This window comes from Saimiri boliviensis, chromosome 3 (genome assembly GCF_048565385.1).
Source record: "Saimiri boliviensis isolate mSaiBol1 chromosome 3, mSaiBol1.pri, whole genome shotgun sequence".
NCBI lineage: Eukaryota > Metazoa > Chordata > Mammalia > Primates > Cebidae > Saimiri > Saimiri boliviensis.
Genome location: NC_133451.1, coordinates 12,411,547 through 12,425,744, shown reverse-complemented (window position 1 = coordinate 12,425,744; position 14,198 = coordinate 12,411,547). Strand labels below are relative to the sequence as shown.

Here is a 14,198-nt window from a genome sequence, read left to right as displayed (position 1 = left end):
CCGCCGGTCCGCGAACTCCCGGCTGCCAGGCAACCCTGGCGCACCGCCCAGGCGTCACTGCACCGCCCAGGCGTCACTGCCCCACCCCGTCAGGCTGAACCATTCCCTTCAGGGATCATCTCAAGAGGGAAGAGAAAAGGGAATGCGATGGAACGCCGGAAACCTTCTCTGCTTCCATTTTCTCTCCTTAATGTGAAAGAACATTTCTTTTCTTCTTCTAACCAACTACCTCCTCAAGGGCAAGGCAGTGACTCACCTCTCCTGCCGAAATGTGCCCCCCCCGAGTCCAGGTCCCCAAGTGGTTCGGCTCGCCAGGGAGGCCTCTGGTCGGCGCGGGTTGGCGCGCAGGCGGGGGCGCGCTCCCGACGTGCGCGCGCGGGGGGGCGGGGGCGAGCGCCGCGGGAGGGGAGGCGGGCAAGATGGCGCCTGGCGAGTGATTCTTCTCGGATCCCTCCTGCGGGCGCGGAGACACCGGGGCGGGGGTCCTGCCGCCACTACCTCCCTTCCTCCTCTCCCCCGCCCCCGGAGCCTTCCTCCTTCCCTTACTCCCCTCCACCCCGGGGGGCGGGCCTGGTTCCTGGAACACCATGTCGGACTCCGAGGAGGAGAGCCAGGACCGGCAACTGAAAATCGTCTTGCTGGGGGACGGCGCCTCCGGGAAGGTCAGTCCTCGAGCGGGCCCGCCGTCTCGGGCCTGCAGGAACCCGGGCGCCCCCCGGCCTCCTCCCCGCCGCCCAGCGTCGCCTCACTACCCCGAGTCCCCGGGCTTGTAGGCCCGGGCCCGTCTGGCCGTGGCCTGCGGCCGGACACGAAGTGGGCTGTTGGTGGAGGCCGACGAGAGCTGTCCGGCTCCCCCTTAAACGAAAGTCACTTCCCGGCTCCCCGCCTGGACTGCGAACTCCTGCAGGACTCGGGCCAGCCTTTCACCTTGCCGCCTCTCAGGACTGGCGGGGACCTGCCGAGGCATCTTAGCCCCTCTGACTTGCTCCTCCCTTCCCACTCCCTGTACGGTTTCTGATGCTTCCGCTGCACCGGCAGCTCCCAGGAGGGTGGCTCCGGAATCAGCATTCCCCGGGGGAGAATTGGGGCTCCGCCATTTAGTCGTCGGGTCATTGGAGGGTAAATGGCTAACCATTTTGCGCTTCATCTGTAAGATGGGTATTGAAAGGGGCCGCCGCAAAAGGGGAAATGTGAAAATACGTATTAAATATGAAAATGCACATAAAACCTTTTAGAGCACAGTGTCCACTGAATACACGTGAGTTGCTATTTCAGTATCATACCTGTTCGTCACTTCTGTTTCCAGCTCAGCACTCGGTACAATTAGTCAGTCAACAAGTGTTTATGGAGCTCCCGTTATGGGCAGGATGCTGAGGGTAGAGGTGCCCGCGTGACAAAAGGGGTCCCTGGTCGAATGAATGAGTGCGGGCGTGAGAATATCAGGCAGCGGCAGTCTTATTATCTCCTTGGCAGCGTTTCTTACCCCAACGTTGTGGAACTCCTGAAATGGGAGTAAACACTGCCCGGTGCTTGCTTTGGGGAGAGGATCCATAAAATCTCAGAGGGGTCTGTGATCCCCAGCCCAACACATAAAGTGAAGAGCCTCTACCCTGATGCCTTCCTACCTATGCTTCTGTCAAAGGCGCCAACACTTTCTGGGAATATTGCTAAAGTTTATTTCCCCTCTACTCCTCTGCGTTATCCTAACCATAGTCTATAAAGAAACCCAGGTTCATATTTCTTCTAAGGCTTCACATTTCCCTGCTGCTGGTCGCAGTGTAGACCCCGGCTTCTCTGCTGACGACTTCTCTTTGCATCCTCCCTGGCAGTTGGCACTGCACAGCTATCCTATTTCTGCCTTTGGTTCTGATATTTGAGTCTCGAGGTCCCCTGGGAAAGATGTAAAATTTCATATGCAAAACTTGGAGTATTCTGTTATTTCTTTCTTGTTGTCTTGGGTCCTTTGTTACAGATTTTTAAAGCTGAGGAAAACAATATGCTACGATTGCCTTTAAACGTTGCGGGAAGAAAGCAACTTGGGGTAACTTTTCCTTATGAAGTATATGGATTTTTGTATACTTGGTAAACTTTTCCAATGAAAATGAATTTTTACAGATCAGCATTGTTTCTAACACCTTTATTCAGTAAAAAGTTGGTTAGATTTTTATAGTTTTCTCATTTAGATTTTCTTTTGAAGATTGCCTGAGGTTTTGCCTCTTAAATTTTACTGCATTCAATTCATGACTGATCTTATTTCCCATTTAAAATGATAACAACCGCTAACATAATACATGTGTAAAAAGACAAAAAAATTACTAGTTATCCTATATGCTATCATAATGCTTTAAACTTTTGTTCATTTCTCTAACAATATTTATTGTACATATATTAGTTAAAATTTGTTCATAATTTTGTGTCTGAGGTTTTTATTTAGCCTATCATACATGTTTTTCCTTTGTTGCTTACTTAGTGTGAATGATTATGGTTTTTCATCTCTGTTTAAAATTTTTTCTAGTATAGGACAGCATAATTTTTTCACTTCCATGTGATAATAATTCACTTCCAGAATGATAATAATTAGTATTATTAGATAATAATTTCACTTCCAGAATGATAATAATTAGTATTATCATTCTGCTTCAAAAGTTAACAGCAATATTTTTTATGATGCTCTGACTTAATCTTCATCACGTTGACGAAATAACTTATTTTAAAACACTAACAGCTTTTTCTGCCAGGAATTTCCTGACACAAATTTCTGACACCTAACCTCCTTTCATTATTCTTAAATCGAGAACTTTTTTTTCTCCATACCCTTTTCGGTTCTCAAATAATTGGCAGCCACCAACATTCCCATTCTTTTTCCTTATTGTCCTTTTCTTTTGTGAACTCAGCCTCTCTTTCATTCTTATTTGTATCCTGAATTAACTCTTGGATGTTTTTTCTAATATATGTTTTTCCTGCTCATTCTAACTCTGAGCATATTTTTTTAACACATTGACAGATGCAGTAGAGTATTGAGATGATGACTTACCAGTTTCTCCAAGATAAATTTAGCTCCTCCCTCCAGTTCACGTGTTTCTATTTCTTTCCTTTTCTGATTCATATATTTTCTTTATTATATAATCTCTTAAGAGCTTTTTGAGGCAAAATATTCCTTTTTCTGTCTTTTCGGTGTTAGTAAATGTAGCATGGTTAAAAAATTGTTAGTATAAATTTTCCAAATCAAAAAATGTAAAGATTCAGATGAAAATATTTCTTATATGGGAGGTAGTTGTTCACTTCAAACCTGTAATTAAAAAGGGTATTTATATAGTGACTTGCGAAATTATTGAATGTGAAAGAAGGCGTGAAGTCTAGATAATTGAAGAGAAAGTGTCCCCCACTGATTCAGTTGATTCTCTGTTCAGTTTTTATAGCAAGATATCAGGAGATGATATAAGAACTTATTTTAATATTCTGTATGTTCCCAATAACCTGTATTTTTGAGAGTTTATACTTGATTCCAATTGAAAATCCTAGCTTTATGTTTGCCTCAAAAGTATGAAAGAAAGGGCTTTCAAAATCTGGAAGTCACTTTTTCAAGAAAAGAAATTAAGAATTTTTCTGAATATTCCTTAATATGAAAGTACTGAACTTTGACATTCTTTAATTAAAGTGAAAAATTATCTCAACATAACGTGGATATTACACATGCCTTCAGTTTCTGTTTGACCTTTGAATATTTCAACCATCAGTATATTAAATATTTTAAAATACCTGCAATAGTATGAGTAGTGACAGTTATTTTTTTCTAGAATTCTGAACCTCTTCAAAGATGGTTTGTGGTCTAAGTTAGATAAGCTCAGTAGAATAATATAGTGTAAATGAGAAACAAAAATCTGTAAAAGGAAATACCTATCTTTTCAATTCTGATCTTTCAATTTTGATATTGTTACATGTATCAAAAATATAACAACTATGTTTATTTCTAGATGTCTAGCAGAATACCCTTCATATGGCAGTGCTCAATAAATACTCGGCCAGTTATCTTAGAAATTTATTACAAATGCTGGATATTTAAACACAAAAATATTTGGAGTTACATTGTCCAAATTGCCATTTGGGTGAAAAATATGGTTCTGTGTAAACGGAATTTTAGATTATCTGGCTAAAAGGAATTGAAGTTTGACCAAATTTTCTTTTACACTGTTGTACTACCTATGCCATAATAAACTGTAATGAGCTATCTTGGAAATTTTATCTTAGTTTTCATTATTTTAAGAGTTGACATGTAATTTTAATGTTTAAAATTAAAAAAGAGCTATTTTCTCTTAATGTAGGGAATCTGTCTTGAAGAACATAAAGCTTAGTGAAGTTACCTTTCTCTTTGTTTTGGAGGAAGTTTATAAATAAAAGTAGTGCATTTAAAATGTTTAAGAACTTGTTGAGTTATTGTTATTCAGTTGTTACTCGAATAATTATTCTTTTGCTTTGATAAGAACTGCTACTCTAAAAAGAAAAATCCAGAGTTTTTGAATAAAACTTTGAGTTTTTATTTAAAAAATAAGTGTAAAAAAAAAGTGTGTATCTATTTTGGTTATAATAGCTTGTGACTTCTTGGCATTATGGTTCTTGGATGGAAAATACTCTTTTTGCCTGCTTTATGTTAATCTTAAAAATACCAGCTTCTTTATTTAAAATATACATATCGTCACAGTCATTCTTTAGGGTCGTTTTTACTTAACATCTTTAAAAATAGAGAAAATTAGACACTATGATTTTCTTGTGGAAAAAGAAAAATTCTGTAAGCAGATTTCTCCCTCATTAATTAATCCTTTTTATTAGCTGAATATTTAACCTCAGAAACTGATCTAAGTTATATAAGATCTTTAGTTACATTTTTAAATAATTCAAATATTTAATGACTATTATTATTTTTTAAGTTTTTTCTGTTGATAATTCTCAAATTCTGATTTTCAGTAAGGAAAAGGATCTTGACAGCAGTGGATTTAAAGGGGTCTAACTCATTAGTTTGTTGTCCCTACTGATAGCTGCTGGCAAGTGAAATTTACCTGGTGGTATTAAGTCTCTCCTCCTCTTGTAACTGATTAGAACTGCTTAAAGTTGCTTGTTGAATTAATTGGAGTATACATGTTAAGATTGCTCAATGCTATTTAGTAGTGGTCTTATGTTTATATTTATTTAATGAATTAATTTGGATATTCTGTATATCCATTTTTTAGACCTCCTTAGCTACGTGTTTTGCTCAAGAAACTTTTGGGAAACGGTACAAACAAACTATAGGACTGGACTTCTTTTTGAGAAGGATAACATTGCCAGGTAAGAGACTAAAAAGTCTTAATGTAGAAGATTATAAAAAATCTTACAATAAGTGGCATAAGGCAGAAATGTGTAAGATGTTGGGGCTGCTTCTACGTGAAAATATATGTAATCAATAAATTTATCTTAGGGAGATTAACTTTCATCACAATCTATCTTATAGGCACACTGTCCATGGGTGTGAGAAAAAGTTTATATACTCTCCCACTCCTTCCCTGTTTTTGGCTACTATACACGTTTTGAGGATAAACAATCATTGCTTATAAAATTCTGAAAAGCTTTTAAAAAATTAAGTGCTATACATTTGTCAACAGATATTGTATTAACAAAATGTGAAAAGATTGGGAAGGATTATTTTTTAAAATATTATTTTGATTTGCCTCTGCTTTAGTTTTTTGTTTAAAAGTTGGAACAGAAGTATAATGTAGCTATGGAACTTCTGTGCTCTAATATGTGAATGCTGTTTTATGCAAGGCAGCATGAAATTGCTGGCATTTAATAGACCACTAAAATTTAGGGTCCCTGGGCACTCATAAAAATACAGTTTGAGCATTCAAGATGTTTCACTTCACCATGCAAAGAAACTATTTAGATGCCAGTTGCAGCACATTTTGTGGGAAATACGATGAAATAATACAAAGAAAGAGTGGTTTATGTTTTAAGTTAGCTTCTGAACAATTGGGGCTTTAAAATGCTGTCCTTTCAATTTCAATGGTTAAATTATATGTTTAAAGTATTTTATTAAAAGCAGTTTATCTTGATTGACTTTATAAACCATCCATCCCTCTCTTCTGTGAGGAAGCACATTTGGAGAAAATGGTTGCACATGTAATGTCTGATTCATGTACTGAAATGTGAGTGATATAGTGGGAAGGGGTTTAATAAATTCCAATTATTATTGAAATATGTTAACCTCTCAGACACTCCATCTATCAGACAACTCCCCATGAAAGTTTTAGAGTAGCTAATGAAAATTCTTGGTAATGGAGGTATTCTTCTTATCTCCTTAGTAATGTCCTCAGTTATACTTTGTGATGGTTTGTATTTGGCTACCAATGAAAAATAGATGGGGAGATATCCCATGAGGAAAAAAAATAATTCCAATTTTTCCATTACTGAGTTATTGTTCAGCAAGAGGTTTAAGGAGAAACATATGCGAACTTTGTTTCATTTGTATTTTCTTTTAATGTCTCCAAAACGGAAAATGTCATTTTAATTTTATTATTCTCACTCTTATGGATAATCTATGCTGCATTCAGAATACTTAACAGTAGTCAATAGCCAAATACATACACAAATCACATAATATAGATTCTGGAAGCTTATTTTTTGTAGCATTTTTTTTTCACAAATGCCAGTTGTACACAGAGAACCTCAATATGGTATTTCATTAATAGCTATTTTGTTTTGATGCCTAATTTGAAAAACCACCAACTTTTTGTCTCGTACTTCTAATATTTCTCATTTTTTAGTTGAAAAGCTTAAATAGACAAATACTTACTCAAATATTAAAAACAAAGCCTGGTTTTAGACATTTTATATAGGCGATATATGTGATGATTTCTGACCTGTGGCACAGCACTACGAATTTATAAATTTTGAATACTTTGTAAAAAATATTTGATATTCTTGAAATCCAGATTTATAGTATAATATTTTGGACTTAGACAGTACTTAGGTTAAAAAATGACATTATGGCATGTTTACTTTTAATGAATGTATAGTTTTCCTAATTAAGTTTTATTCTGATGGCAAAGTTCCAGAAAAAAAGTTCTGTATTTTTAAAAGCAGTTGGTTTTATGCTGTTTAATAAATCCAAACTTACAGTAGAAATTTCAGTAGGAAAAGTTTTTTTATATATTTTATTTTTATATAATTAATAGGTATATTAAGAAATAAGGTGAATAAATTACAAGCTTTGTAATTATCCTTTATATACTTTAAATTTATTTTAGTGTCAAATGTAGCATGATTAATATGTTATTTGCTGAATAAAACATTACAGGTAGCTTTATTGAATTTATAGCATAGTAGGTGAATCTAATATTTGTTAGTAGTCTACTGAGTCCTCTGACCAGTTAGATTGTTGGGGGCGTAAACCTCCTGTCCATCTATTTACATTCTCTTCTTGCAAGTTTTCAAGATCATTACTTTGCATATACTTGTCCATTTTAGTATATTTCATGATCTGGTATGCTGTATAGTCTGGATGCAACCACTGTGCAGATTTTACTGCTTAAAATAGTGTATCTGTTTGTCAGAGATTCTGCTGATAGAGCTTCTTAAGAGCCTTAGTCAAAATACTTTCAGGAAGCTTGTGGGTACAGTCCAGTAAACAGCGTTCTACTGTGAAAAAGATTTCTAAGTCTTTAGTACAAGAAGTGGGCAGACTTGTGTTTTTAGTTCCATCTTGACTGTGCAGCACTTTAAGTAAGGTTAACCAAGGCACCAAGTGTACTTTTACAAGGTCACTCTTGAATCCTCTTGGTGGCTTTAATTCATACCAAAAGCAACTTACCTGTGCTTTGTCACCTCATTTATTTTATTTTTCTCCTAGTTACATGTTATTTCTCACAGAGGAACAGGAATTTTGCAGCATTTTGTGTTTGGGATTAAATTTCTGACAATTTTCTTGATGTTCTTTACTAGTTAGAAATTTGTATTAGATTCTTGATTTAAACAAAATTTTATTATTTGAATATTCTTATATAGCTTTATAGGTATGTCATCTTGAAAATGTACTAGGAGAATTCATAAGTTTATGCCTGCAAAGACAAAAATGAGTATTTATTTGAATCATAGCCTCATGTGATTTTGTTCCTCAAATGCAGACTCCACATTTTATTTTTAGTTTTATGTGTTAATACTCCTAAAATTCAAATGTGAAGTTAAAAATATATTTCTAGATATATATGAAGTTATATAATTTGTTGAAGCTGTAAATATAGTAATTTTTTTGTTAGCATTCTATGTTAGTGGATTATCAGTAATTCACAGCTATTTCTATTTCTGAGTCACTAGAATTTATATTTTAAAAAGCCAGGCAAACAGAACAACAGGATTTATTTGGAAAGGCATGCATTTAAAAAGTATTCTCAACACATGAATATGAACCTCTTAGTTGAGAGACAAGTGGGTGGATAGATGACTTACGGTCTTGATATGATTGTAGTCAGAATTTGAAAACATGTAATGAAGATCATGTTCCTATTATTATAGTCAGAGTGTTCACAACACCTAATTCAGATAGGATCTGAATACCAGAACTTAAAGGAAAGAAAAAAGCTTTATATTTCTTGATGTGAAGTTAAGCAATAAGGATTATTGGCTCTGAAAAAATAGGATTAAATACCTTTTAGTACTTACTAAATATTGCCTAAAATCTTAATCTGCAAAAGTTAGTATTGTTAAGCACTGTCTTTTGAAGTAAATAAATAACTCTAAAGAGTTGTGCAAGTAAAATGAATAGACTACTGCCTGTTTATCTAGGAGTTTCTGAAACTATTTTATATGCTTCTTAGTGATGTGTACTTCTTTCTTCTTTCTCATCTGCTTAATATGAGACAACATTATAGAAGAATTATTTCAGCCTTGAATCTAAAAAAAATGATTTTTAAGAAATCGATTTGCACAAATTTTTGGACAAATCTTAGTCTGATATTTTGGTTTTCGATTTCCTAGGGCTTTAAGAACATTTTGATCATCACTCCGTGTGTTGAAAGTGAGAGTCTGTGGGAATGATGTTGATGATAAAACCGTAGCTCTCATTAATGCTAATGGAAGTTCCTCATGGAAATCTTCTGCACCGTGGCAGATAGAACAACCTAAGTTTAAATAATGGAAAGATTTATAGAAACCCACCAAAATTTAGAAAACTGTGCTGGTTAATCCAATGCCTTTTTCTTTTCAGTTGCATAGTTAAGTGGTATGACTAACAGTCTCTGATTTTAGTGTTTTATGTTGGCATATACATTTATATCTTTATAATCTTTTTTTTTTGAAGTGAGATCATTTTCTAGTTTCTAAGCTTTTATTTTATTTTCTTGTGATTTGAAAATCATTCAGAAAGTGCTAATTGATACTCTGGAGAAAACTGCATTAGTTTTATGAGGTGAATAGTTTACAATGTTAAACTAAAAAGCATAGTTTGGCTTTTGTAGTGTACTCATCAATTGCATTGAGAAGAGTGAATAGCTTATCTCATAAATTTTTGTATCAACAAAATATTTTACAAAATTCATAAAGGATTTTAAAAATTGCCTTTTAGAATGCTTTAATAGTGCTTGTATAGGAAAGATGATTAGTTACACTATTTTATGAATGCTTGGAAGTATGCATCGTTTGTTTAAATGGAAATGCTTTGAACAGGTTTAAATGCATTGTAATATTTATATGCATGGTATGTAGCCTACATTTATTCTGAATAGGGCTATCAAATGTGTTTATTTTGTAGGTTAAATTTGAAAATGTAATTTTTGGACTATGTTTGCCATATCGTATAGTAGCTGTCAATCACATAAAGAGGTTCATTCATTTGAGCTGAAATTATGTGTTCATTTTTGTAGTTTGCTATTAGTCTATGAGTTTTAGAACCCATAGAGTTTAGAACCTACAGCAAAATTTATATTTGTGATTGGATGGTTGAGAATATAAGCTTCAGTTTTTATTTTCAAAGTACTTTTCTTGATTCATGACATGTGCTTTATTCTATTCTCTAAGAAAAGCATTCTAAGGCTTAAATTTGTAAATTAATGCTTACTTTATTTTCTTTTGTTTTGAAGGTGATTGTAAATATGGTTTCATGGAAATGGCGTAAAAGGATGAAACTGGATTCTCTACTATGATTTTTTTGACATTGTTTTCACAATCCAAATATCATTGGAGCCTGCAAATAAAGACAAATTGGGCTCAGAGTTTCTTATTGTGACTTAGTGTTCTGTGATACTGTGTGAGTTGTTGTATTGTTACTTAATTTTTTGGTGGTCTTATTTTTATATTCATTTTTTATATTTTAGGAAACTTGAATGTTACCCTTCAAATTTGGGATATAGGAGGGCAGACAATAGGAGGCAAAATGTTGGATAAATATATCTATGGAGCACAGGTATGTTATGAATTCTGATTATTCCATTATTGAAAGTATACCCCTTACAAGCACACATGCAGATCTACACCCAAATGCACGCACACACATACATTCTAATTTTTTACCTGATATGTAGAGAGACTGATTTTATATTTGTGTAGTCCTTTGGTTGCATTCTCTCAAGATTGTTTGGAATGATTTGGGTGAGGGAACAGGAGAACTCTTAACAGCTTTCATATGTTATTTATATTACTAGATGTTATTGTTAGCAGTTCAGTAAATGCAATGATAAATGATATTTTGATATTTATTAGCTGTTTTGGTTATAGTGACTACTTTCAAATAAACTAAATGAAAAATACAGGGGTGAAAATATAACTTCATTTAAGTTGCAAGGACTAAAAGGCAAATCTGTATGTCTGTATTTTTGTGCAATGAATTGGTCTAAATACTGATAATTTTTCAGATTTAAAAGACATGTCAATATTTTCTATCAGATAACTAAATATGACAGTGTATATGTGACACATGTACAATAATTTACTATGATAATGCTTTATTTTCAAAAGAAAATCCATGTAGAGCAAGAAAAATGACCTGAATAATTACATAAAAATTCTTTGGCAACATGAGCTTATATTCACCATGAGCTTATATTAATATAATTTATAAGATTTTAAATAAAGTTATACAAATAGAAAATATGCAGGGTAGTAATATACTTTAAAAAGTTAATCATTTCTCTCTGAGCATGTTCAGTGAAGAATTCTTTTTAATATTTGGCAGATTGCTTTTTATTAAGTGAGACTTTAGAAATGCAGTAATGCCATTGAAAGTAATCATCTGATTAAGTGGAAAATATGCTATATAGCTGAATATAAAGTACATGGTGCTTACTGAGCTCTGTATGTAACATTTGATGTGCTATTATTTTTGCTTTTTTCCCTCTACTTTTAATTAGTGTGTATCTTCCACATCATCTGGAGACATAGAGATAATACTCAAAATTTTTAGTTAGCTCTTTATTGCAGTTTGGTATTTTAAGTGGGACAAATATAACTTGGTTATGTAGAACCATGTTGCTCATAATAAATGAATATATAGGATGGAGTTATAGTATGTTAAGCACTCTGCTGTACAAAGTTTGGTTCTTGTCAAATACCATTGCCTATTAGATGAAAAATAGATTCTGATTTATTCTGTAAAATACTCAGAGAAGGAGAATATGGCTATAGAGGCTAATATGGTTCTGAATTACATATAAAGGCCCTAGAGTTTTGATTTTTGCATTGCTGATAGAGAGATTTGGCTCTTAAAACTTTTTCTTATCTTTTATACATTGTTCTTTGTCTCCTGCAAACTTTTTCTGTCCACATTTATAACATTTTCATCTGTGGTCAAATGACTTGATATTTTATGCATGTTCATTTTTTTCTTAAAAAGTACATTTCAGAATTTTGTGTCTGGCTTTTTTGTTGTTTAATTTATTTTCCTGTTTTAAACTGATTAAAGTGAATACTAAGATAGAGAAAACTTGCCGGACCAAGATTTGTGGGAAGCCACAGTTCTTGTTTCATTCATGTGGTTGATAAAACGGGAAAATAACACTCTTTTATCTTTGTTCTATAAAATCGACCTTCAAGGCCACATATAGGATTTTTAAAAAATGAAGATTTGGTCTAACGTCTAATGATATTTGACTCTTGGTGTCAAATAGAACAGACTTTTATGATTTATAGGTATAACTAGAGTTAGCGGAGAACAGGAGGACTTTATGCATTTCAGGATAAATAATAATATATAATTCAATTAATATATTTTTCTTCACTTAAAAATTAGGGGAATATAATGCCCATGTGTTGGATTCTGTTAATTCTGCCTTACTTCAAATCATTTAAAAATTTATTATCTAATTTATTTAAATTATTTAAAATTTATTACTATTATATAAAAATATTGATTTAAAATTTGAGTATTATAAAGTTAACCATTCTAAAGTGTATAATCAGCTTGGTGCAGTGGCTTGTGCCTGTAATCTTAGCTAATTGGTAGGCACAGGTGGGAGGATCACTTGATCCCAGGATTTTGAGGTTGCAGTAAGCTGTGATCATACCACTGCACTTCAGCCCAGGTGACAAGTGACACTCCATCTCTAAAAAACAAAACAAATAAAAAATAAATTATATAAACAGTATCATTTAGTACACTCACAATATTTTGTGACCATTTCCTTAAGTCAGTTGTTGACAGTATATATTTTAGGTTATTCTAAAGCTGCTGATAATCAGAAGACATTAATGGGAACATTTGTAGAAATTTCAAGAATTTCCATCTTTTTGAAAGTCTCTAAGTTTAGTAAAATGTCTTCATTATTTTTTAAGCTAATTTATTTCTTAGGAGAAAGTGAATCTTACATTTCTCAGGACTTGTCATATAAGGTTTCTATCTTGAAGGTACATATTGACCTTCTCTTTTGGTGTTGCGTTATATCGTTTACACTTTACAATTGCTGTGACTGTTACAAGCATGTACTGTCTTTTTATTAAACAACAATGTAGTACAGTATTTCTGAGAAATTAATGAATGTTTCTAGGAAATTGTCTGATAAAACTAGGAATTCTGAGATGATGAAATGAATTGTCAAAAATTGATTATAGGGTGTGGTGGCAGGCAACCTGTAGTCCCACCTACTTGAAAGGCTGACATGGGAGGATCACGTGAGCCCAGGAGTTTGGGGCTAGAGTGAGCTATGATCACGGCACTCTACTCCAGCCTGGGTGAAAGAGCCAGAATCAGTTTATAAAGAAAAAAAAAATTGATGGTAATGTAGTAACTTTTTTCTGCTTCCTAGAAATTCCGAATAAATGCTGTGTTAAGTACAGAAAGTACATTGACTGGTGGTCTATTTTGTTAAATGATTTTTAAATTCTATATCCAGGCCAGAGAAGCTGTGACTTATTACTTACTACTGTAAATTGGAGAAAATGTTACTTTTCAAAAACAGTGCTTTCAAAAACATTCTATTAGCATTTTAATAAGGTCAATAACTTTATATCATATAATTATTCTTCAAAGTAGATTTATATTGCTTCCAGAGTTACAGATGCTTTATATTGCCTATCTCGTAAATACTTTGGATTTTGGTACATATGCTACAGGACAGAAATCTTTCACAGATATGTTGACACAAGCCTTTTCAGGATATCAGTTTAATGTGTTATTTAGGGTTTTGTTTTAGTTTCTCTAACTTCTGTATTGTATGTAGAAAGAATTATATATGTCTGTGCAATTAAACTAGTCAATCTGTTTCTTTAAAGCATTTCTCAACATCTGTAAGAAGCTTATTTGTAGGCTGGAAGTTAACTTGGGTCCAAATAAAACTGATTATTTTGCCCTCTTCAGCCTCCTTTCCCCCAGCAACATTAAATGTTAGCAATAGTCTATTGAAAGTGTTGGCGAAAATCAAATTGAATTGACACCCAAAAAAGAATTAGTGAGGTATTTTGACAAGAACTAGTTCTAAGAATTGAAATACGTCCCAGTTAAATTTCCAGATTTTAAATTAACTTAAAAATTTCTAGGAGTCGTTAGAAAGATGTTATAGGCAATTTTTCATAGTGGTTAGGAGCAAACACACAGTACATAGTGTTTAGTGCCCTGTAACCTGTGGCTAACAGAGGCTAATAACAAACCTCAGAGAAGGACTGGATGTTTTGTTTTTGTAGGTCTTTCTGTCCTGGAATCTAAGTGGTTTGCAAACACTGACTCACTGAGCATAAACTCAGTGAAG

General features: G+C 34.1%; 1 protein-coding gene across 4 annotated transcripts in view; it reads left to right on the top strand.

Annotated features, from left to right (window-relative positions):
- The first annotated feature begins 371 nt into the window (after window positions 1-371).
- Window positions 372-14,198, top strand: part of RAB28 (RAB28, member RAS oncogene family) — a 248,291-nt gene continuing 234,464 nt past the window's right edge. For 3 of the 4 annotated variants that reach the window (XR_012516808.1, XM_039468497.2, XM_074395900.1), the window contains exons 1-3: window positions 372-662; window positions 5,226-5,322; window positions 10,338-10,426. Coding sequence is in view for 3 of the 4 variants with exons in the window: in XM_039468497.2 (XP_039324431.1) it covers window positions 588-662; window positions 5,226-5,322; window positions 10,338-10,426 (261 nt within the window). In the remaining variant the exon portion in view is untranslated. The remainder of the gene's footprint in view (window positions 663-5,225; window positions 5,323-10,337; window positions 10,427-14,198) is intronic. The other variant, XM_039468496.1, reaches the window with a different exon arrangement.